Source organism: Desmodus rotundus, chromosome 3 (assembly GCF_022682495.2).
Source record: "Desmodus rotundus isolate HL8 chromosome 3, HLdesRot8A.1, whole genome shotgun sequence".
NCBI classification, from domain to species: domain Eukaryota; kingdom Metazoa; phylum Chordata; class Mammalia; order Chiroptera; family Phyllostomidae; genus Desmodus; species Desmodus rotundus.
The window spans coordinates 6,544,712-6,565,602 of NC_071389.1; the positions used below are offsets into that span (position 1 = coordinate 6,544,712).

General features: G+C 57.3%; 1 protein-coding gene across 1 annotated transcript; it reads left to right on the forward strand.

Annotated features, from left to right (window-relative positions):
• Positions 1–3: 3 nt before the first annotated feature.
• On the forward strand, positions 4–20,774 carry DRAXIN (dorsal inhibitory axon guidance protein). Its single transcript, XM_024554671.3, has 7 exons — positions 4–59; positions 11,808–12,256; positions 14,229–14,419; positions 15,658–15,769; positions 16,112–16,201; positions 17,278–17,367; positions 19,123–20,774. Exons 2-7 carry the CDS (start codon positions 11,818–11,820, stop codon positions 19,233–19,235), a joined length of 1,035 nt encoding a protein of 344 aa, XP_024410439.2. The 5' UTR covers positions 4–59; positions 11,808–11,817; the 3' UTR covers positions 19,236–20,774.
• The last annotated feature ends 117 nt before the right edge of the window (positions 20,775–20,891 follow it).

The following is a 20,891-nucleotide window of genomic DNA, read 5'->3' on the forward strand; positions in this document are numbered from 1 at the left end:
GTTTGTCGGCTGCCTTCGGTTCCCGCAGGCTCTCGGCCCCCGCCCCGGCAGCCGGACAGGTAAGACACCACAGTGGCCCGCCCCTGGCCCCGCCCTCCCGCCTCACCTTGCTGCACGCCGGGACAAAGGTGGGCTACCTGGCGTGCTCAGGGGCGGAGTGCGCGTAGGATTTAGGCTAAAGGTGAGGATGCTGCTTTCTTTCCTGCCCTCCCGGCCCTCCGACGCGTGGGTCCGTCCGTCTTGCGCCTCCGCTCCCCACCGCGTCTCCCCTCCGCTCCTGGCTCTGCTCCGGGTCCCTCATCCACCCACCTTCCGCCGGACACTCACTTTTCCACGCTTTGACACTCTGCCTCGCGCGCGCAGTCGCCGCCCTCTCCCGGTCGCGGGTGTAGCCCACTCTCCTCCTTGGCACTAGCCTTCTCCTTCCGGGGCCCGGTCTCTCTTTGTCTCTCTGTCTCTGATTCGCCGGGTGGTCTCTCAGGCCGGGGACCCCAGTCCACTACCGTTCGAAGAAGCTTCGAAGACTCCCCTGAGCCCCGACGGAGCTGGCAGGTATGCCCTCCTGCCCCTTTTGAGACCGCCCAAGAAGCTGAGGTGTGTTGCAGGGAGAGGGGACTCTGGGTGCGGACCCCCGCCCCTCGCGAGCATCACGTTTGGTCCCGCGCTCTCCCGTTCCTCCCGGGCAAGTACCTCGCCCTAGCAACCCCGACGGCGTTAAGCTCCCTCCATCGGCCCCGGCGCAGCCCCTCTCCCTCCGCGTCGCCGGCTTCCCTCCAACTGCGGGCTGAGGTCTCAGCCTCCCGCAGGCACCGAGGTTTGGGACGAGAGGGCTCTTGGGTTTCCCGCCAAGTCCTCTTGCCTTCCTCCACTGGGTGCGCCCCCAGCCTTGCCTCTGTCTGGTCTCTGCAGCCCAGCGCACTCCTCCACGCTGCCCACCTCCAAGCCTCGTGGCACGCAAGAAAGTCCCCAGGTCCTGGTTTAGTACCATCCCTCTGGGGTCAGGCAGACATGTTCTGGGAGTGACTTGGACAAAGGAACGCAATCCTCTGAGCCTCAGTGTCCCCTTCACAAAACGGGGATAATAATAGCACCTACATATAAGCATGGGTGTGGAATCAGCGGGAGGGAAAATAAAAGCATGCTGAATACCAGCGCAGGACACAGCGGAGGCGGTGAGGGAGTCTACAGCCCCCGGGTGGGGTGGGGATGGGGCCTGGACAGAGAGGGGGAAATGGATCAGAAATTCAAGGTTAGAGACACTGCGGAGAAACTGGTGTGGCGGGCGCCCCCTCCCGCACCACTGTCGCCCCACCCACCCCTACAGGCATTCTTACCCTATTCTCTCTTTCTGTCCCTCTTCCCCTGTTTGTCTTAAAACCAGAGTTTAAAAATCAGGGTGAAAAGGGTCTCTGCTTTCAAAATGAGATCAGCGTGGCTGCCTGTGTTGCCAACAGCAGGTCATTTATCATGAGGCATCCGGAGGACCCATCCCCAATTCTGAGCCCCTGCCTTGCACTGATGTCTTTTTCCCAGGGCACTAGCTCACAGTCATTTGCTTTCCTCTTGGGGGGCGTCTTGCTGGACCCTGGACCTGCTGTGCAGTTGCCCAAACCCTCTGACATCATCATCTGTGTCATCCAGACAGGTGACACTCCACCCCACGTGTCCACTGGGGTGTGGGCTAAGTGGCTTGATGAGAACAGCTTCGGAGAAGGGAAACCTTCTCCCAGGTGGCAGGGTCTGCCTGGGCTCTCCTGGCTGAGTTCCTGTCGGCAGCCACAGCCAGGGCTGACACCTGGAGCCTTTCCATTTAGAGAGGCAAGGATGGGACTGGGGCCACATGTGCACCCCATTCAGCCTTCAGCTCATGATCTGCCTGGCAGACGGGCCAACTCTGGCCTCCCAGAGCCTTTCTCCATCTCTGTCCCCTGCCTTCTGGGGCCGCAGCCGTCCTAGGGAAAGCCAACTGAGTGGCCCCTGCGACCTCTAGGAACCTCCCTCATAGCCTCCTTGCCCCTCACTCTCCCCCCGTGAAAATGATGGCACCTTCTCTGCCTTCCTCACCATTCAGTCTAAACCCCTCCGTGGCTTCCTGATGTCACTAAATTAACTGCCTTCCTCCAGCACGCCCCATCCACACCTGGGGTTTCAGCCAAGGTGAAGGACACATCATCACCATGCCCTGACTTCCTCTTAGCTTTGCCTGGGGATGTTCCCTCCGTCTGAAATTCAAAATCCCTGCTCTGTGTTCAGTCAAAGGCTGCCCATCCTTGCAGGCTGAGGGCAGATGCCCCTCCTATGGGAAGCCCTCCTGCTACCCTTTGACTCCCTGTGTCTCGTGGTCTTCACTTCCCTGGATGGGGCTGGCTCCCGTTCTACCTGGGGTCCCAGTCCCTGACCGTTCTGTTGAATGGGATCCTCGGTCAAGGAGATGGAATGAACTGAAAATTGAGGGCCACAGGTTACCCCTAGATGCCACTGGGTTCGGCTGGCCAGGCCAGGGGCAGAGTCAGTCCTGCAGGCAAGGACCGTGGCTGGGGAGGTTGGAGGGGGAACAAGCTGCCTGGAAAAGTCCTGTGGTTCTGGGGGCTCTGCATCTCTCCGGAAGGTGAGGAGGATGTCTGTACCTGATTAGAGCAGAGGAAACAGACTAGCCAGGGAAGGCCAAAGTCCACAAGGCTGGTTTTCCCAGCTGATTTGCTTAGCAGCTCTGTGACCCAGAGGGAGCTCCCCTACTTGTCTCAGCCAGGACTGAGGCAGGGCGGGGAGCTGCATCCCAGGACAGCAGAAACAGAGGGGTCCTGGGCACGGCCCCGAGCGAGGCGTCGTGCAAGCATCCCTGTTCAGACCCTGACAGTTGAGACCTGCCTCTCTTGCTGCTCCAGGCCCTCTGTCCTACCCCACCCCTTCCTCTCGAGTGGACATGAGGGGGTGGCTGAAAACTTACACGAGAGGCCCTGTCCCCCTGCCCCCAGGCCCCAGCTTCGGCAGCCCCCACACTGCAACACCATGGCCTGTTCTTGATCACCTGTACCCACCCTGTAGGGATGTGGGGTTATGAGCAATGAAGCCCCTGCCTGATCTAGAGCAGCTGGGGTGAACTAGTTATAGAACCCAGAAATTGTAGGGGTCCTCTTTGTGCCCCCAGAATGCATCACTCCTGACAGGCATGGTGTCTGCACCAGTATCAGTCACTGACTGTAGCATGAGTGGTCAAGACCTTGCTTTTGGGGTCAAATGGCCGTGGGTTCAAATCCCAGCTGTACCACTTAGCCTACTGTGTAACCTTGGGCAAATCTCCCAAATCTTTGTCCCGATGTTGAGCCATTATTATCATTAGTATGTGAAAAATACCATCCACGTCAGAGGGCTAAATTAGATCATGCATAGAAAGCTCTAGGACTAGCTTAGTAAATGCCCGATGCATGATACCCAGACAAACACTCATCTTTCAGATGTGGGACTGAAGCCCAGAGAGGTTAATGCACTCGCCCAGGGTCACACAGCTATTGAGTGCGGGGAGCCAGGACTCATACCCAGGCTTGCCTGACTCCAGGTGTCTCTCTACTCCACGCTGGCTCTGCCAGAGCTGACAGCAGGCACTTTTGTCACTCTATGATTAAGTGCTGGGTCTGACCAGACAGCAAGTGGTGGTAAATGGTCTGGGCACCGACATAATGAAGTTTGGGGAGCAGGGGGCGGGAGGGTTGCCTAGGAGCAGAGGAGGAGGAGGAGAGGAGCACCTGTAACCAGGAGGTGAAGGTGGGATACTGGCAGAGGAGCAGCCCTCCCCCAACATCCCTGCACTGGAGGCCTTGTGGGGGGTAGGAATTCCCAAGGCTGCGTTGGAAACAATAAAAGCAGATGGGGCTGCTCCTGCAGGGAAGCCAAACCTCATTCGCCCAGACAATGGCCCCTTCCAGGCTGGCTCTGGCCTGGTCTGCCCTGCCCCGTGGAAGCCATCGATCACCCCACCACAGACGGAAGATGGGACCACCTGTGCCTGCCCCGCACACGCAGGCATAAATGCACACCCCCCTCTTTTCCCTCCCTGTGATAACCACAGTTGCTGCCTATTGCGTCCTTACTGGGCAATACGTCATTTACCTTTCCTTCCCTCATCCTCACACCCACTGGCATTTTACAGGAGGGGACGCTGAGGCTCAGAGAGGTTGATGACTTGCCCAGGGACACACAGCTCTTTTTACTCGGCTCAGTGGGGCTCCCCCATGGCTCGGCTTCATGGCTTCGGGCTGACGTCTGTGTATTGGAATCAGGAGTTACGACGCTGCCTCAGTCCTTCATTAGACCTGTGGCCTCTGCCAGGTCAGAGTGGACACCTGGAGGGCCGCAACTGTGTCTTTGCCTGTAGGTTAGCAGCTCTGCCCAGCGAAGAGTATGATTTCCCAAGGTTCCAGGAACTTCCCAGGCCAGAGCTATGTCTCTCCTGTCAAGACTGGGAATTCCGTCCCTAAGGGCAGCAACTGGAACTCACCCTTTAGACCGGAGGCTTCCTGGGGCAAGGGCTGCTTTTCCTGCTTTGACAGAGTACTCCGAGGCAAGAGCTCGATCTCCCTGTCACTCTGGGACCCCCCTCCTCCAGAGCCAGGGCTCATTGTCCCCAGTCAGACCAGTGATGTCCAGGAGCAGGGGCCCTGTCTCCCCCTCAGATTGGAGCAGGTTCCCTTGCGTGACTCCCAGAGAGGCTCAGCAAGTGGTGACCACCTGGGGCCACTGCTCAGCAGTCTCCACTGCAAAGAAGCACCTGCTGATCCGCAGGTTGGGAGGCGGAGCTCTGTGTGGGTGGTGGGGGGGCACCCAGGTTGGATCAATGGTGTGTGGAGGAGTAGGTGGGGCTCTGGTTGCTCTGCAGCCTAGAGGGAGCTAACAGGCCCCTTCTTATTGGACAGGGGACACTGCAGGGCGCAGAGCGGAAGGGAGGCAGGAGATGGGTAAGGAGCTGGCTCAGGCCGGTCAACACCCCAGCTGCCAGCGGGCACCTCCCAGAGCAGCTGTTTCCAGTGTCGCCCCCCGCAGTGAGCTCCTCTTCGCCGCCTTTCACCCCACTTACCCTTCCTGGTTTCCATCCTTCCCCAGAATCACCCCCGCACCCGCACCGCACGGAAGGACTTACTTCCTAAATATGCAAAATCTCCTGGCAGGCGAAGGATCCCGTTTCCCAGACTGTGAGATAGATGGTGACTCAGGAAACGCGACGGTGGGAGAGAGGGTGAGGGGTTAGAGGGACCGGTCTAGTCCCGAACTGCCTTGGGAGGAGCCAGTCCATGTATGTAGAATCCACCCACCTATCCCTGCCTCTCACGGGGAGCATCGACATTTTCACTGAACAAGCAAAACTGCCCGCTTTCCAGCCCTGGGGGAGCCAGCTCCCCCTAAAGAAGACGGCAGTCTGCCCCCGGGGGCCAGGAGCTCTAAGACCCCCCAACTGGAGTCCCAGGTTTGCGGAGCTGACAACAGGGTAGCCCCGCTGGTCTAAGTGGATGGGAGACCTGAGGACGGCCACCTCCATTCTCCGGTACCAGCTGTTCCAGGAAGTGTCCAGCTGGGTGAGGAGGAGGAGGGGCCAGAGGGAAGAGTCAGGCCAATCAATTCCAAGTTAGAGCGCCCCTAAAATCTTCAGGGACGTTCGGGAACATAACGTCAGAGATTCCTGCCTCTAACAAGATCTGTCCTCAGCAGTACTGTGTCAGGGTTCTGGGCAGACAGCCGCGGCCCCCTAGGGGGGTCCTAGGCTGGCAGTGCCCGGGACTGACGGGGGGTGAGAGTTAAGGAGAGGCTTGTCTGCTATACGGCCTGCAGCTCTGTCTACGGAAGAGTTGTGAGCCGCCAGAGCACTAGTGATCAGGTTTGTTCGGACCACGGCCTGGAGAACATCTTGGTGACAAGCAGGGACGAGGCCAAAGAACAGTGCAGGAGGCTGTTCATTACCTGAAACGTGCAGGGAACTTGGAAAGAGTTCATCATGGTGGGGGGCAGGGGGCACCCACACGGAGGCCAGTCCTGCCTGAGGCTGCTGCTCCAAGGGCAGAATTCAGTCCTTAGTGTCCAGGCTCCCCAGGGGGGAAGGTGTGAGGTGCCCAGCTATGCCCAGCAGGCCAAGAAGCCCCAGGAGCCAGGAGAGCTCGTCCCCCAGGCCCAGGCTGCATCCGAGTAAGGCGATGTGTTTGGGGGGAATTCGGCATGTGCTTCCCTGTCTGGGTTCTCTCCATGGGGCAAGATGTCCTTGGACATGTTTCTTGGTCTCCCGGGGGTCAGAGGTCCCTTCCTATCCAAAGTTTGCTGAGGTGTTTCAGGCTTCAAGTTTCCTGTGAGCAGAAGAGGTTTAGGGTGTTTCCATGAGGACGGTCATTTCAAGATCTGAGCTGTGACCAGAGGAATGCCAAGAATTAGGGTCCCTCCCCATGCAGTCCCCCACCCCCATCCCCACCCGAGCACCCCTCCTCCCTTTCTGAAGCTCCCACAGAAGACAGAAGGGCCCCAGTCATCCCCAAGAGACCCTGTGATGGTCTGAGGGTGCCCATCCCAGCAGTTCAGCAGGTTAGGGTCGCATCTGTGCCACAGAGTCAGGCACAGTTAGCAAGGTGGACAGAGCAGGCAGGGCACCTGCAAAAGAGAGTGGGGGTGATAGCCTTGAATGCGTTGGTTGTTATTATGTGTTGTGTTTTGCTTCATCTTTTTTTAAATTGATTTTTATAGAGAGAGGGGAAGGGAGCAAGAGAGAGAGAAACATCGATTTGTTGTTCTACTTATTTATGCATTCATTGGTTGATTCTTGTATGTGCCTCGGCAGGGAATCGAACCCACAACCTTGGTGTATCAGGATGATGCTCTGACCAACGGAGCTACCTGGCCAGGGCTTGCTTTATCTTTTCACATTTACAAATATGTCCTCTGAACTCACACCGCTTCAATACACATCCCTAGCCCCTGGGGACTCACTCTAGATCCTGGAGAATTATCTGTCATCCCTCCCCACGGGGGTAGGGAGGGCTGTCAGTTGGACAGACAGACAGATGGAAGAGTCTTGTCCCAGTAGATCCTGAATTCCCGCCTCCCTTGGCAGACTGTCTAACCCAACGATCCAGTGGTCTTCTTCCCCTACTCCTCCCACCCCAATGTTCTGAGCAGTGCAAATTGTTTTCTGGGCAACCTTACCCATAATCCCAATACACAGGACCAAGGGAGGCAGCGTCAGCAGCGTCAGTGAGCGGCAGCGCCCACCACCACCGCCACCAATGAACCCTCCCCTGAATCACGGTTTTCCCCACTGGCTGCAGACACAACCTCCCCACTCAGTCAGACTCCTTAGCCTCTTCTACCTAGAGGTGCTGTGCCCCTGATTCACAACGTTGCCCTATTTTAAAGTAAGTTGATGAGAAAAAGGAAGCTGCCCCTCAGTGACGTGAAAGGATGCAAGGACGTGGGCCGCACTTGTCTGGACGAGACTGAGCCTCTAACTGGCTCCGGTCACTCGTGTCCGGAAAACCCTGGAGCTTACCTGTAAGTAGCTGCAAGTGGCAGCAGTTCTTTGAGAGGGCTCACCTGGTGTCTGTGGGACACTCTTCGGTGACACAGGAGAACCCCAAGTCACGACAGGGCTGCGCCTGTGTGAAAACTGGTGAACACCTCAGAGACTGTCTGTGGGTTTTACTCTAGTTTACGTAATAGTGGAAAATACATTTTTAGAAAGTAAGGTCAGAATCGAAGGCTTACAGAGCCCCAGACACATCTGTACCGAATGTGGCCCTTTCACGCAGGAGGAGGAAACTCAGGGTCAGGGTGGGGGTCCATGGGCCAGGTTCTCCCAGTGGGTGGTTGTCTGGCTCACAGCCTGGAGCGAGCACCGTTGCCGTCTGCATCACTGAGATCCCTGACCGGGGATTGCTATCGGAGGGATGCCCCTCAGCCAGCCCTTCTCTCCCAAACCACCTCCTGCCACAACCCACCATGCAGTGGGTGAGCTGATCAGCAAGGCAAGATCGCCTGGTGGCTGCCCAGCTCTGCAATTGTCCGCCAGGCAGGAGCCGCCCCCACCTCGTGGCCCCCAAATGCTAGGCTCTTCGGGGGAGGGGCTCAGGAATCAAAGCAGGCTCCAGGCTGGATTAACTGCCTTCATTTGCATGTGATGCTGCTTCCTGGCAGCCTTCTGGATAGAGACGGCTTTGCCGCCCCAGTCTGCACAGAATAAGGGCCTGATATAAGCCCCTTTTCCCTCCTTGGTCCTGGTCTCCCCTTCTGGGTGCTGACTGCACTCGCGGCCAGGACAGGACGTGTGGGGGACGCAGGTGACCGCCGAGGCAGCGCTGTGTCCGGGTGATAGACAGCAAGGGCTGCCCCTGTGCAGAGAGATCCCAAGCCTTGCATGTCTTTGCCACTCTCCAGTCATGCCCCCTTGGATGTGTGGCTTACCCTCTCCGTGCCTCCGTGTTCTCGTTTTGAAATCATGGAAAATGACCCGCCCTGCAGGGCAGTTGAGAGGATGCGATAAGAAATGGGCAAAAGAGGCTGGTAATAGGCTTCGCAGCTGCACAGGGAGTGGTGCTCCTATCCTCGCAATTGCTTTTGTTTGGCTTTGCTTTTAAGGAGTCACTATTGGACCTGAGTTGTGAGAGCGCCGTCTCTGGGTTGTGGGTGGTCCTAATGTCCCTCGACACCTCTTGTCAGGGTAACTCCAAGCTACTGATTGTCTCCCGTCTGGGGAGTGAGGGGAATGAGACCCAGCCCCAGAAGAGCAGGCTTTGTGAGCAAGCCACAGGCGGAACCCCCTGTGTCCGACGGGAGGTGGGGGAGGGGGTGCCTGCTGCCCCCTTTTTGCCTGGATGCTTGGCGCTTTGTGATTCAGCCTCCAACCGGCTTCCAGAGCAACAGAAACGACTGGAGCCCTTCATCACTGTGGATCCTTGGCACAGTTCTGTAGCAGCCCACATTTCCCGAGTGGCTTTCTGCCAGGCTGGCATCTTGGCTGCGGTGCTGTGCCAAGATCTGCATGCAAGCCCTGTGGGCTTGGAGAGTGAATTCCAGGCAAGTGTCAGAACCAAGTGGTGCCAGGTCCCCCGGCGCTCACTCCAGCCCCTCCCCCCACGGACACACCTCGGGAATATATTCGTGATCCTGTGCTCAGGTGTCAGTTCCATTGCGCTCGATCCACTTCCATTCCTATCCACAGTCATCAGTGCCTATTATTTGCAGGGTCCTATAGATCCAATAGGACCAGAGGGAAAAGTGGGACAGAGCCCCTGAGGACCTTCCCGTCTAGTCCGGGGCTTTACAGAAAGCCGATCACCCAGCAGGAAATGGCTCGAGAAGCCTTGAAGAGCTGGTAGGAGCACAGAGGAGGCAGCACAGCTAATTGGAGGGCTGAACGAGGCTTCCTAAGAGAGAGGACGTGTGGGATGGGGCCAGAAGACAGGCATGGTTTGGACAGAGAGAGATGGGGTGGGGAGGGTGTCCCAGGCAGAGGGAACAGCCTAAGGGAGAATAGAAACAGGAAAGATGGGGCGGATTGGGGGCCCGGGGAATAGTCTCTATTGGCTGTGCAGGGGAGGACGTAGAAGTCAGGGATGGGAAGCTAGGTTGGGGCCACATCATACAAGGTCTTAAGTGCCAAAGTGAGGAGTCTGATTAAAAGGGAAGGCAGCCCTGGCTGATGTGGCTCAGTGGATTGAGCACCAGCCTGCGAACCAAAGGGTCACCAGTTCAATTCCTGGTCAGGGCACATGCCTGGGTTGCAGGCCAGATCCCCAGTTGGGGGCACACAAGAGGCAACCACACATTGATCTTTCTCTCTCTCTCTAAAAATAAATAAAGTATTAAAAAATAAATAAAAGGGAAGGCAATAGGGAGCCATGGATAGTTTTGAGCTGGGGCAGGGGGTAGGATGCGATCAGAGAGACCTGGCAGCAGTACAGTCTGGGTCTGTGCAGAGGGATGCCCCCCTGTGGGGGCACCAGGACTACACACTGAAAGAGGGGTCTCCCCTGCCCCAGGCAGGCTGCATGTGCCTCGTGGGGTACAAAGGGTGGGAGGGAACAAAGATGAAATCATGCCTCAGTTCCGGAAACAGGGTTCAAGGCATCCCTGGGAGGGGAACAGTGCTTAACTAACAGCCCTTTGAGATGGGCCCCTTCCTCCTGCCAGGAGGCCAGTCGTCCCAATCCCCTGCCTCCAGGACCTCAGGATGGCAAGGCCGGAGGGGGCTGCTGAGGGTGCAAAGGCCCACTGCCAGGTTAACAGGCCATCAGGTCAGGGCTGCCGAGTTAGCAGTGATAGTCTTAGGAATGGAAGGGTGTGTGGTGAGATGCGGTTGTCCCAACAAGCCCATGCCAGGGTCCCACGCAGCTCACTGAGGCTCACCCAGGTTACGCAGGTGGCTCCAGAGATAGGAGCTGAGTGGAGAAGGAATGGGACAGCCTCTTTCTCAGTCCATGGTTCTAGGAAGAGCAGAACCGAGGGCGGCGGAGGCCGGGATGAAGGGGCAGCAGGTGGCCAGGCCCTCTCAGAGTGCATCAGCCTGCTACAGCCTCAGCCTCTCGGTCCCGCCCACCCTCCCCACCTACTTCAAGGGCCCCTCAGGCAAGGTTGGCTGAAGGTGCACCGGGGGTGAAGGGGAGGCCATTGTGGGGGCGCAGACCTTGCTCAGCCTGGACAATCCCATGGCCACAAATCACAAGGAAATGGAGTGTAAGCTCCTTTGTGAGCCTAATGGGATACTCTGGGGTAGGGGACCAGGAAGTCCACAAAATTCAATCAGCCTGGCTAATCTGGCACAGGACGTGTCTGGATGCAAGGGGGCACCATAGGGGGGGCCCAAGGGTGCTCTCCAGAGTCCAGCAGACACTCTACCACCCCCAGCCACAGGCCTCGTGGGCCTTAGCTCCAAGGTCCTCTGGGCCAGGGGTCTGATTCTTCCTCCAGTGTGGGGCAGAGTGTGGATCCCCAAGGGGGCGCCGCTTCTGGTGGGGAATGGGGGGCTGTCAGCTCGCTCAACCCTGCAGGGTTTAGCATTAGGCCTCCAGAACCCCTCAGCCCAGCAGGAACCGTGCTGAGTCAGAACTTGCCCAGACGCTGGAGCGAAAAACAGGCCATAACAGAACCAGGATGTCCCTAGTGGTCCAGGGATAGCTACTGGACGGCCCCGAGCACAGGCATAAGATTGCACCAATGACAGTCCTGTGGCGTGACCAAAGCTCTTTGAGCCTTAACCTCCACCTTGGGAAACAGCAGGCTCCACCTCAGAGCACCGTGGAGAGGGCTGAGACGTACCATTAATTCCATGTCGTCAGGCACTGCACTCGACTCCTGTCCGTGGCCCGTGCCCAAACGCTGTAGTTCCATTTGTTTGAATTTAGGCTTCAAGTCAAGCCCCGGGGACTAGAGACGTAATTCTGAGCTCATTCCAGGGGACTCGGCAAAGGGCAGAGGTGTGCAGAGAAAGGAATTCTAGACTAATCTGGAACCTGGATGCTGCTCAAGCTATTTTCCCCGAGGGTGTGAGGGGTGGGGGTGGTGCTCAGCCCCAGCACTGCGGTCTTTCTGGGCCGGGAGTCTGATGTGGGGGGCTGTCCAGGCTTCCAGAGTCTTTGCCACCATTCCGGCCTCCAGCCAGCAGTCAGTGGCACTGCCCAGTTTTGACAACCAACATCTCCAAATGTTACCAAGTGTCCCCTGGAGGGCAAAGTCCCCCTCTATCCCTGTTGAGAAACACCGGGCCATAATGATGGAAGTGAGGGGGTTTGGGAGTGGGAAGTGAAGGAGGGCCGCCCCCTCACAGGCTGCTTTTCTTGCAGGGAAGAGCCCATGGCCTGGCCCGCCCCCCGAGTTGTCCCCATGCTTTTCCTGGCCCTCCTGGTGCTTCTGGAGCTGAGCCTGGTGGGATCCCTGGGACCTGGAACCCCTGCTCGAAACCTCCCTGAGAATCACCTCGACCTCCCAGGCCCAGCATGGTGGACACCACAGGCCAGTCACCACCGCCGACGGGGCCTGGGCAAGAAGGAGAGGGGCCCTGTTATACCTGGTCAGGCCCAGGAGGGAGCTGTGGGCACCTCAACCAGGCAGGCCTCCAGGCTGCCAGGGGCAGAGGGGCTGCTGCCTGGACAAAGTCCTGCCGGCCTGCTGCAGGATAAGAATCTGCTCCTGGGGTTGTCACTGCCCTACCCTGAGAAGGAGAACCGGTCTCCGGGGAAGAAGCGTGGCAGGGAGCACAAGCGCCGCAGGGAGAGGTTGAAATCGCACAGAGGTAGATAGAGTGGGTGGTGTCCTTCCACTGAAGGGAGGGACAGAGTGGGGGAGGGGAGAGGGCTCAGACCTAAATGGCCAAGGGAACTTTAGGGCTGGAGACTGGGAGGAGGAGAGGGATCTGTGGCCATAGAAGCTCTTATCAATAGATGATCCTCCTAAGTCAGGAAATTCTACTTTGTATCTGCCCTCAATCTATCTACTGAGTAGAGATGGGCCAGTTCAGTGCCCCCCAAGAGCACCACTTAATCAACTCTGAAGCACAGGGCAGGGGCTGAGAGCTTAGTTTCTGAAGCCAGATCCACCCAAGTTCAGATCTTGGCTCCACTGCTCACTAGCTGTGTGGCCCAGGGCAAGTCACCGGTCTTTGCCTTAGTTTCTCCCTTTGCAAAATGAGGATAATGGCCCCCATGTACCCTCAGTGTAGATGTCCCAGGAGAGGCACCCCATCCTTATCCCTCCTGCCTCTGCCCTGTTGGTTTCCTGTGGTGCTCCCCACTCCCTCAGTCCCCCTGGCCTTCCGTTAAGTTTCCTGCTGCATTTCCAAATCCCTGTGAGCATCTAGCTGCCCACTGGCCCCAGCTGCCCCCTCCCTTTGCCCATTCAGTCACTAAACAAATATTTCCCAGCAGCTCCACTCAGCTGGCCCCGCCCCAGTGTCACCTGGCCTCCAGCCCACTGCCAAACCAGCTTCCGAGTCTGAGTCTCTTGGTGTGACGAGACTGCCCCTAGGGGCAGGTCTAGTGCTGCAAACAGGGATTGGGCAGGGGCTGGGTAGGAGGGAGGTGGTGGAGCCTCAGCCCCACCTTCCCTTGCAAACAGCTGGGGTGCACTTCCCTGCCAGGTCTACTGAGACACCCCCCCAAGTGTGTGAATGTGGGGGGTGGGGGAGTGTAAGCTCAGACTCTCAGCCTTCCACTCCTGGATGCTGGCACCCTTGAGACCAAGGGGACATGCTGTGTGGATCCAGCTCAGCTCAGCTCCAGCCTCCAGTGCCGGTGGGCCAGTGGGGCCCTCCTAAGAGAGGGGGCAAGAGGAGGAGGGGACCACAGAGGGAAATGAATGGAGCAGGCTCCACGGTCCCTAAGTGGCCTTGCTGCTCTCGGGGATTCACCTGTGGAGGGCAGAGTGATCCTAACTGACCTGACCAACCTTAAAGTCAGATCTTGCCTGAGAAAAAAGAGGCCAGGATGAGCCCGGCCCTTCCAGCTTCTCTCAAAGCCCCTTTGTCCCAGCCACCCCAAACCTACCTAGCCACACTCACCCTACCTCATGCCCGTGTGTCTTAGAAGGCGGCATTGGTGGTAAAAAGTACTGTTTCTACACTCTGGCAGAGCTGGGTTCGGATTCAGACTTTTACCAGCTGTGTGCCCTCAGGCAAGTCTCTTAACCTCTCTGCTCCCGTTTCCTCCCTTGGGGATGAGGCTGAAAGAGTACCTTCTTGCCTCCCAGAGCTGCTGCGGGGCTCATGCAATAATGCACACAAAGCAGAATCAGGCGTGCCATGGGACTCACACACAGCAGGGCCTCAGGGGGATGATTTTCACCGCCTGGCAAGCACTCCCTGTGTGTGATAAGCTTCAGCTCAGCCTCATCACCTCGCTCCCCTACTCAGACTTTACCTCCTCTGGCAAGCCTTCCCTAGGCAATCCTGTCCGTTCCCATTTGTTGTGCGTACACCCTTGGGTGCACCCAGCCAACCCCACCTTGGACTTGCTGGAAAGTTGCTTCAGTCCGAGAATCCTTGGATGCAAGGATTGCAAGTTCCTCCAGACATTTCCCCTCGCCCCCGGTCCCCGGTTTCCACCTCCCCAAGAGTGGGCAGCAGGGATGTCTGCTGAGCCGAGGGCTTGTCAGGCTTGTCACGTGATGCCTGACACCCCTTGTTTGCAGCAGGAAATGTGGGTTCTGCTTTGGGCTGATACGGGGTGGCGAGCAGATAAAGGCCCTGTGTTTCCGACTCCGTGTCTCAGGCCGACCCTTGGTCCGAGGCCCCAGCTCCCTAATGAAGAAGGTGGAGTTCTCCGAGGACCAGGCACCAGACGCCGCAGTAGAGGAGTCCTCCACCAGCCTGGCCCCGACCGTACTCTACCTCTCCACCTTGGAGGCAGCGCCTGTCACAGAAGAGTCCCTGATCCTGCCTGTCACATCCCTATGGCCCCAGGTAAGGGGCCTCGGAACAGCCTTGGAGCCAGAGGAGTCCTTGCGGCCACATCATGCAGACCCCTCTTAGGTCATGTAGGGAGACTGAGGCACAGGGGTGGGAGGGAATGGGTGGATGCCGCTGGGGCTAGCTGGAAACCAGGTCTCCTGATGCCCATCCAGCCCAGCCACAGCCACAGTGGGCACTCTGTCCTGTAAGGGCTGCCACTGTCCAGGAGAAAGTGGTCCTGGGGACTCACCCTAGGGACAGCTCAGGAAGCCAGTGCCCCCTCAGCACACTGGCCTCTGTACTGAGAAGAGCGACGCCCTTGGGGAAGAACTTAGATGTATCGAAAAGTTCAGGGAATCATAATACTGTAAAAACCCAGATCCCCACGATCCAGAATTAACAAGCATCGTCAACACTTAACACATGCTTCAGACCTTTAGAGCAGATGTACGGAGCGGGTGAGCATGTGAGGCCAGGTTGCTACCGCTGGCAAGTTCAGCTGCAGGGACCGCAGGAGTTCATCGCGTCATTCTTGCAAATAGTGACGTGTGCATCATGGCGCCTCTTCAGTAGCTTTGAAATATTTTCCAAAATAGTATCATTTAAAATGAACAATAACATCTATGTAGAAGAAAACCTTTACTTTTTAGCAGATCTTTCTCATTCTCTTTTTTTGGGTCTTGCACCCCCTGAGACTCTGATAAAAGCTGTGGGCCATCCCCCATAAATACGTGGCTCTCCCTGCTGTCTCAGGCCCCCTGAAGTCCAGCCACTGAGCACCCAGCCCCGGAAGGTGCCTTTATTGCCCACGTCCTCCTGTGGGCAGATTCAGCTCCGAGGCGGCTGGCCCGGGGCTGTGAGTGGAATGGAGCCGTGGCCATGGCCTCAGCGGTGCCACCGTGGGGAGCTGACAATTTCTGCAGGGGCAAGAAGGGGCAGGGAAATGAACTCCCTCCACATGGGTGTAGGGCCCCTGAGCCGGCACGATTGCCTTCCCAGCCCCCCTGCCCCACTCCACCTGCCGTCTGCATGGGTGGCCTGTAGGCACCATTCTGTCTGTGAATGTCAGGTGAGGTGGGCACCCTGGTAATTGGTGATTGCTGGGGCAGGGACCACAGGGGACTGTATTCTAGCAGAGGGTGAGCTAGCCTCTGAGGAGCCCCTCCCTCACCCTCTGTCCCTGGGGCCACACATTTCTGCTTCCACCAGGTGGGAGCTCCACGTTCTCTCTTCTCCACCTCGTTCTGCAGGTTCGGCCCAGGCCTGGCGGAGAGGTGATGCCCACGCTGGACATGGCTTTGTTCGACTGGACCGATTATGAAGACCTAAAACCCGAGGTCTGGCCCTCTGCAAAAAAGAAAGGTATTCCACCTGCCACCCCCCGTGCCTGGGCCCCCTCTCCTCCCCCACCATCTGTTCATCAGCCCAGCCTGACCTACAGAGTGGGGGATGGGTGGGGCATGGGGTCCACACTGGAACGGACACCCCAAATGGAAATACCACTGTCGAGAACTTGTCGCATAGCCTGAAAAAAACATGTCAGGTCCGCACCGCCGTTGACCCCATTTAGAAAAGAGAGAAGTCCGGGCAGAGCATCCCAGCCGCACAGAGGGGGTGGCGGGGTGAGCACGCTGGCACCCACGTCCCACCACTTAATCTCTGCTCTGCTGGGCCTCGGCTTCTGACCACAGATCTCGTCCCCAGAGAGACACCGGGGCAAACTCTATGGAGATGGCAATGAAACGTCCCTGGCCGAAGGGGAGCCGTGCGAGCACCACCAAGACTGCCTGCCAGGTACTGAACCAGCATCACGGTCAAGGCACTGGGCCGGTGCTGAGGGACCTGGTGGGGGGTGCCTTCCCAGGCTCATGACCGGGGCCTTTGGGTCATGACCCTCTCGGGGATGATAAGTGGTAACAGCTCCAGCTTCCACTTTCTTGAGAGCTGTCGCACTTTATTCAACCCTCATAGCAACCCAGAGACAGACCCTGACCCTGCCGCCCCCAGTGTGTAGGCAAGGAAACTGAGCCTCACAGAGGCTGAGCGTCTCAGCCAAGGCCGCACAGCTAGGAAGTGGCCCACGCCTGAGTCTGCTTGGTGAACTACTGCCCCACGTGCTGCCTCAAGTTGTTGGCTGGGACAGCTCGAGGGCCACTGTGACATGGGCCCAGGGTGACATCCTGCAGGTGCTAGCTGCCCTCTTCATTGCTGGACAGCAGTGCCATCCGGGGGGATCCAAATGGCACACCTCCCTGGTGCCGCTTGGTCTACTCAGTGGCCGGAACAGTCTATAGAACAGCAGCTGAGCCTCATTTAGCATGGTGTGAGCTCGACCACCGGCTCCCTGACGAGCTGTTTCCTTTCCAAACCATTGTTCTCACCCTGAGCAGAGAGAAAAGACTGGAGTCTGGGACAACTGGACAGTTGGTCCACGGTGGGCAAGGCCATGCCTTGGGCCTGCCTTGGGAGACCTTGCTTTTCCCCTGGGGGCTTCAGTTTCCCCATCTGTCCAAAGAGGACGTTGGTGCTGATGGTCCCTGAGGCCCCGCCCCCAGCTCCCAGCAACGGCAGCCCCCGGCTGTTCCACCCACTGTTCCAGGGAGGCAATCCCACCCCGCCTCTGCTCCTCCTACAGTCAATCAATTGCCCATATGGGGCATCTGGGGTCTCTGCCACCCACCCACAGGGGCCTGGGCCATGACATCCGTCAGTGGTTCCGGCTGGGAGCCCGGCACACCAGATGGCCCCACCCCGCCAGGGCACGGCCCTGCCACGGAGATGATGGATCTCCTGTCCAGCGGGACCGTTCGCCGGCCAGTGGGGTGGGCCCACTCAGCTTGGCTGACCGTGTGTGCTTGCTGTGCCGGCAGGGACCTGCTGTGACCTGCGGGAGCACCTCTGCACGCCCCACAACCGCGGCCTCAACAACAAATGCTTCGACGACTGCATGTGTGTGGAAGGTGAGCCTGGGCCCCCCAGGGAGGGGCCTCAATCTCTGAGAACCACAAAACCTCCCTTCCTCTTCAAAGCTGGTTCAGCACTGAGTGGGGGACACGGTTTCCTGGCAGAGGGTGGGCCGAGGGGCCTGCGGGAAAGGAGGGGGTGGGAGAATCCCTTGGGAGCTGCAGCTGCGAGCAATGACAGCTTTGCTCGGGGCCTTCCCAATCTGTGAACTCATTCAGTCTCGGTTCCTGGCATCGCTTTTGAGATTTGCTTTTCTCACTTCTGAAATACAAGCTGGCGTGATCTCCCGTGATCTGGAAGTGGGAGAAGGGATGAGAGAGGAGTCTATCTCTTTAAATAAGATCAAACCTGAGAAGGCCAGAATTCTATCCCAGGGGAGGCCTTCCAAGTGTGATAGCGGGCCTGGGGGCTGGATTTCCCAGCACGTCCCAGGGAAGGATATACTTGGCCAGCTACCTTTTTAACTCCTCTGAGCTCCCACCCAGAGCATGAGGTGCCCTCCTGCCCAGGTGTGCCCAGGTGTGCCGGGCTCTGTGCTAAGCACTTTACTCACATTATCCTCCTCAATCCTTAGTCCTTAAATCTCCTTAATCCTCACAGCCCTCCAGGAAGGGACTGTTATAATCCCCATTTTACACATCAGCAAACTAAGGCACAGAGAGGTTAAGTGACTTGCCCAAACTCACACAGCTAGAAACATAGGGGAATATTTTTAGTGTTGTATTCTGAAAATTTTCAAATAATATATTAAGCAGTCAGAAGAGTTGTCAGAATAGTGAGCCCCCGTTTTCCAGCACCCAGCTGCAGGGAACTCACTGCCAGCCTGCGTCGCCTCTCCCCTCCCCAGTTTCCGCCATTCCGGGATGATTTTTGAAACAACTCCTGGGAGTCTAGAGATACTGCATCGGTGAATGTTTCAGTCTATCTCTAAAAGATAAGGACTCTTTCAAAACAAAATACCAAAGGCCTGGCTGGGTGGCTTGGCTGGTTGGAATGTCCGTTCTGTGTACCAGGAGGTTGCGGATTTCATTCCCAAGCAGGGCACATACCTGGGCTGTGGGTTCGCTCTGGTCAGGGCATGTACAGGAGGCAACCAATCGATGATTCTCTCTCTGTCTCTCCCTCTCTCTGTCTCAAATCAATAAAAACATATCCTCAGGTGTGGAATAAAAAATAACAAGAATAAACAATAATTACTCAATATCACTTAAGCAAGAAGACTGAAGTTAGATTTCCTTTTGAGTACAATGGGGATCCTGGGAGGTTTTGTAGGGGAGGGCAGAACCTGCGGTCCTTTCAAAAGCCTTTAATAGGCTTTTTCCCGAGCAGTTTTAGGTTCACAGAAAAATTGTGCAGAAAATACAGAGTACTGCAGTTTCCCCTATTGTTACGTCACATTAGAATGGCATACTTTTTACAATTGATGAACCAGTCTTGGTACATTATTATTAATTAAAGTTCATAGTATAAGTGAGGGTTCACGCTTCATGTTGGACGTTCTGTGGGTTTTCGTAAATGCCTAAGGACGTGCATCCACCATTACAGTATCACACAGAACGGTTTCCTGGCTCTATGCATCCCCAGTGCTCCATCTGTTCTCCGTTCCCTTTCTCAGCATTCAGGCTACAGTGTAGAGGATGGGCTGGTTGTAGCGCAGAATAAGGAAGGGCGCGGTTGGGGGAGGGTGCAGGGGCCCCAGAGGGTGTGGGGGCAGGGAGGCACCGCTGACCCTCTTGACTCCCTTCACTCAGGGCTGCGCTGCTACGCCAAGTTCCACCGGAACCGCAGGGTCACACGGAGGAAGGGGCGCTGCGTGGAGCCCGAGACAGCCAATGGCGACCAGGGATCCTTCATCAACGTCTAGTGGCCCAGGTTGAGGTGACCTCCGCAGGCCCGGGGACTGAGCACTGGAGGTTTGGAGAAGCAGGCAATTTGTGTGTAACTAGCAATGGCAGACCAAATGGGGGGGACCAGATGTCTGAGGCTGCAGGCTCAGGCCCAGGACCCGCAGTCCCAGGACGGGAGCTCTGGGGACCTCCCTTTGCCCAGGAGCCGAGCAGCAGCACATCTGTGCCCACCACCCCTGGGGAACCCACACGCAGGATCTCCACAACCGGGTGCCGGTTCTCCAGCATGGCAATGTTGAGAGTGCCCTCTACTGTCCGACCGCAGCACTGCAATAACTTCGAGTTTAGTTTGGAACGGAAAAGAAATGGAAACGCCCTGAGATAGGGAACTCAAAGACTGGAGATGAATAGCAACACGTCTTCTGTACCAGGCACTGTGCTGAAAGCGGCATACATTATCCCATGTAGTTATCACGTGACCTTCTAAAGTAAGCATTATCACCATTTTACAGGTGAGGAAATTGAGGTACAGTTGAGTCCTATGACCTGTCCAGGGTCCCAGATCCATGCTCCTCAAACCTTAACCTGTGTAGCAGCCCCCTGCCATCTAGTGAAAACGCAGATTTCTATTCAGTCGATTCTGCCTTCCCAGCAAGCTCTGGGAGTCTGCCCACGCTGCTGGTCCTCCCTGAGCCCCCCTGAGAGCACCCACCCATGCCTTGCAGGGGTGTCCAACCTTTTAGCATCTCTGGGCCACACTGGAAGAAGAAGAGTTGTCTCAGGCCACACATTAAATACACAAACACTAACGAAAACTGATGAGCGGAGAAAAGTTTCTAAGTAAATTTACGATTTTGTGTTGGGCCGTGTTCATAGCCATCCTGGGCCATGCGCCTCGGACGCCCCTGCTTAGGGAATGTGGAGCTGTGATCAGAACCCGGCCCAAGGTCGTCCGGCTCCACGGCCCAGGTTCTTGCTTTCCCACCACTGAGGCCCTGCCACGGGCTCTCCAGGGCTGGCAGCGAGAGAAGTGTTCCCTGGTAGTCCTTTCGCCGGGTGCAGCTGCAGTAACTGACCGTTCTCTTCCTTCCCTGGACAAATGGGCATCCTCTGGCAAACCAAGCCAAACCTGCGCTAAGCACCTGCTCGTTCGTAAGGCATACTTTGGGCAGGTGGGCCCCACCCTGTGGGGGCTGGCATTTGCAGATACCTGGGTCCCTGAGATTCCGCTCACCCTGCTCACCCAGGCCTGGGACATGCGCGCTGGAGTTGACCCACCGCCTTCCCCGCCAGGGGTTCTTCAGCCTTTGTAGTTTGAGCCCTTCAAGAACCTAATGCAGGCATGGACTCAAAAAGCACACACATTGCCCACGCGCTCCCACTTTGCTACTTAGTGGTCCTCAGGCCTCCCAGAGACCCTGCCAGGACCACCACCCCACACTTCTGCCACAGAGCCCATGGAGGAGTTGGGGCACCTGTGAGGTTGAGGTGCTTGAAGCTAACTGCTCCCACAGGCCAGACCCATGATGCCCACCCAGAATGTCTCTCCTCGCGGAGCTGGCTCTAGGGGCCCCCTGGATGCCCCCACCCCGCCCCACCTGGCATCTCACTCCTGGCCAACCCTCTGGCCCAGGGCAAACCAGGTCTCAAATGACAAAAGCCCCACCCATCCA

What these genes read in the sequence shown, in the direction of transcription:
- DRAXIN (XM_024554671.3), top strand. Translation starts at nt 11,818, where the DNA reads ATGGCCTGGCCCGCCCCCCGAGTTGTCCCCATGCTTTTCCTGGCCCTC. An exon ending in GAGGTTGAAATCGCACAGAG is followed by an intron (nt 12,257 to 14,228) that starts GTAGATAGAGTG and finishes TCCGTGTCTCAG; the next exon opens with GCCGACCCTTGGTCCGAGGC. An exon ending in CGACTGCATGTGTGTGGAAG is followed by an intron (nt 17,368 to 19,122) that starts GTGAGCCTGGGC and finishes CCCTTCACTCAG; the next exon opens with GGCTGCGCTGCTACGCCAAG.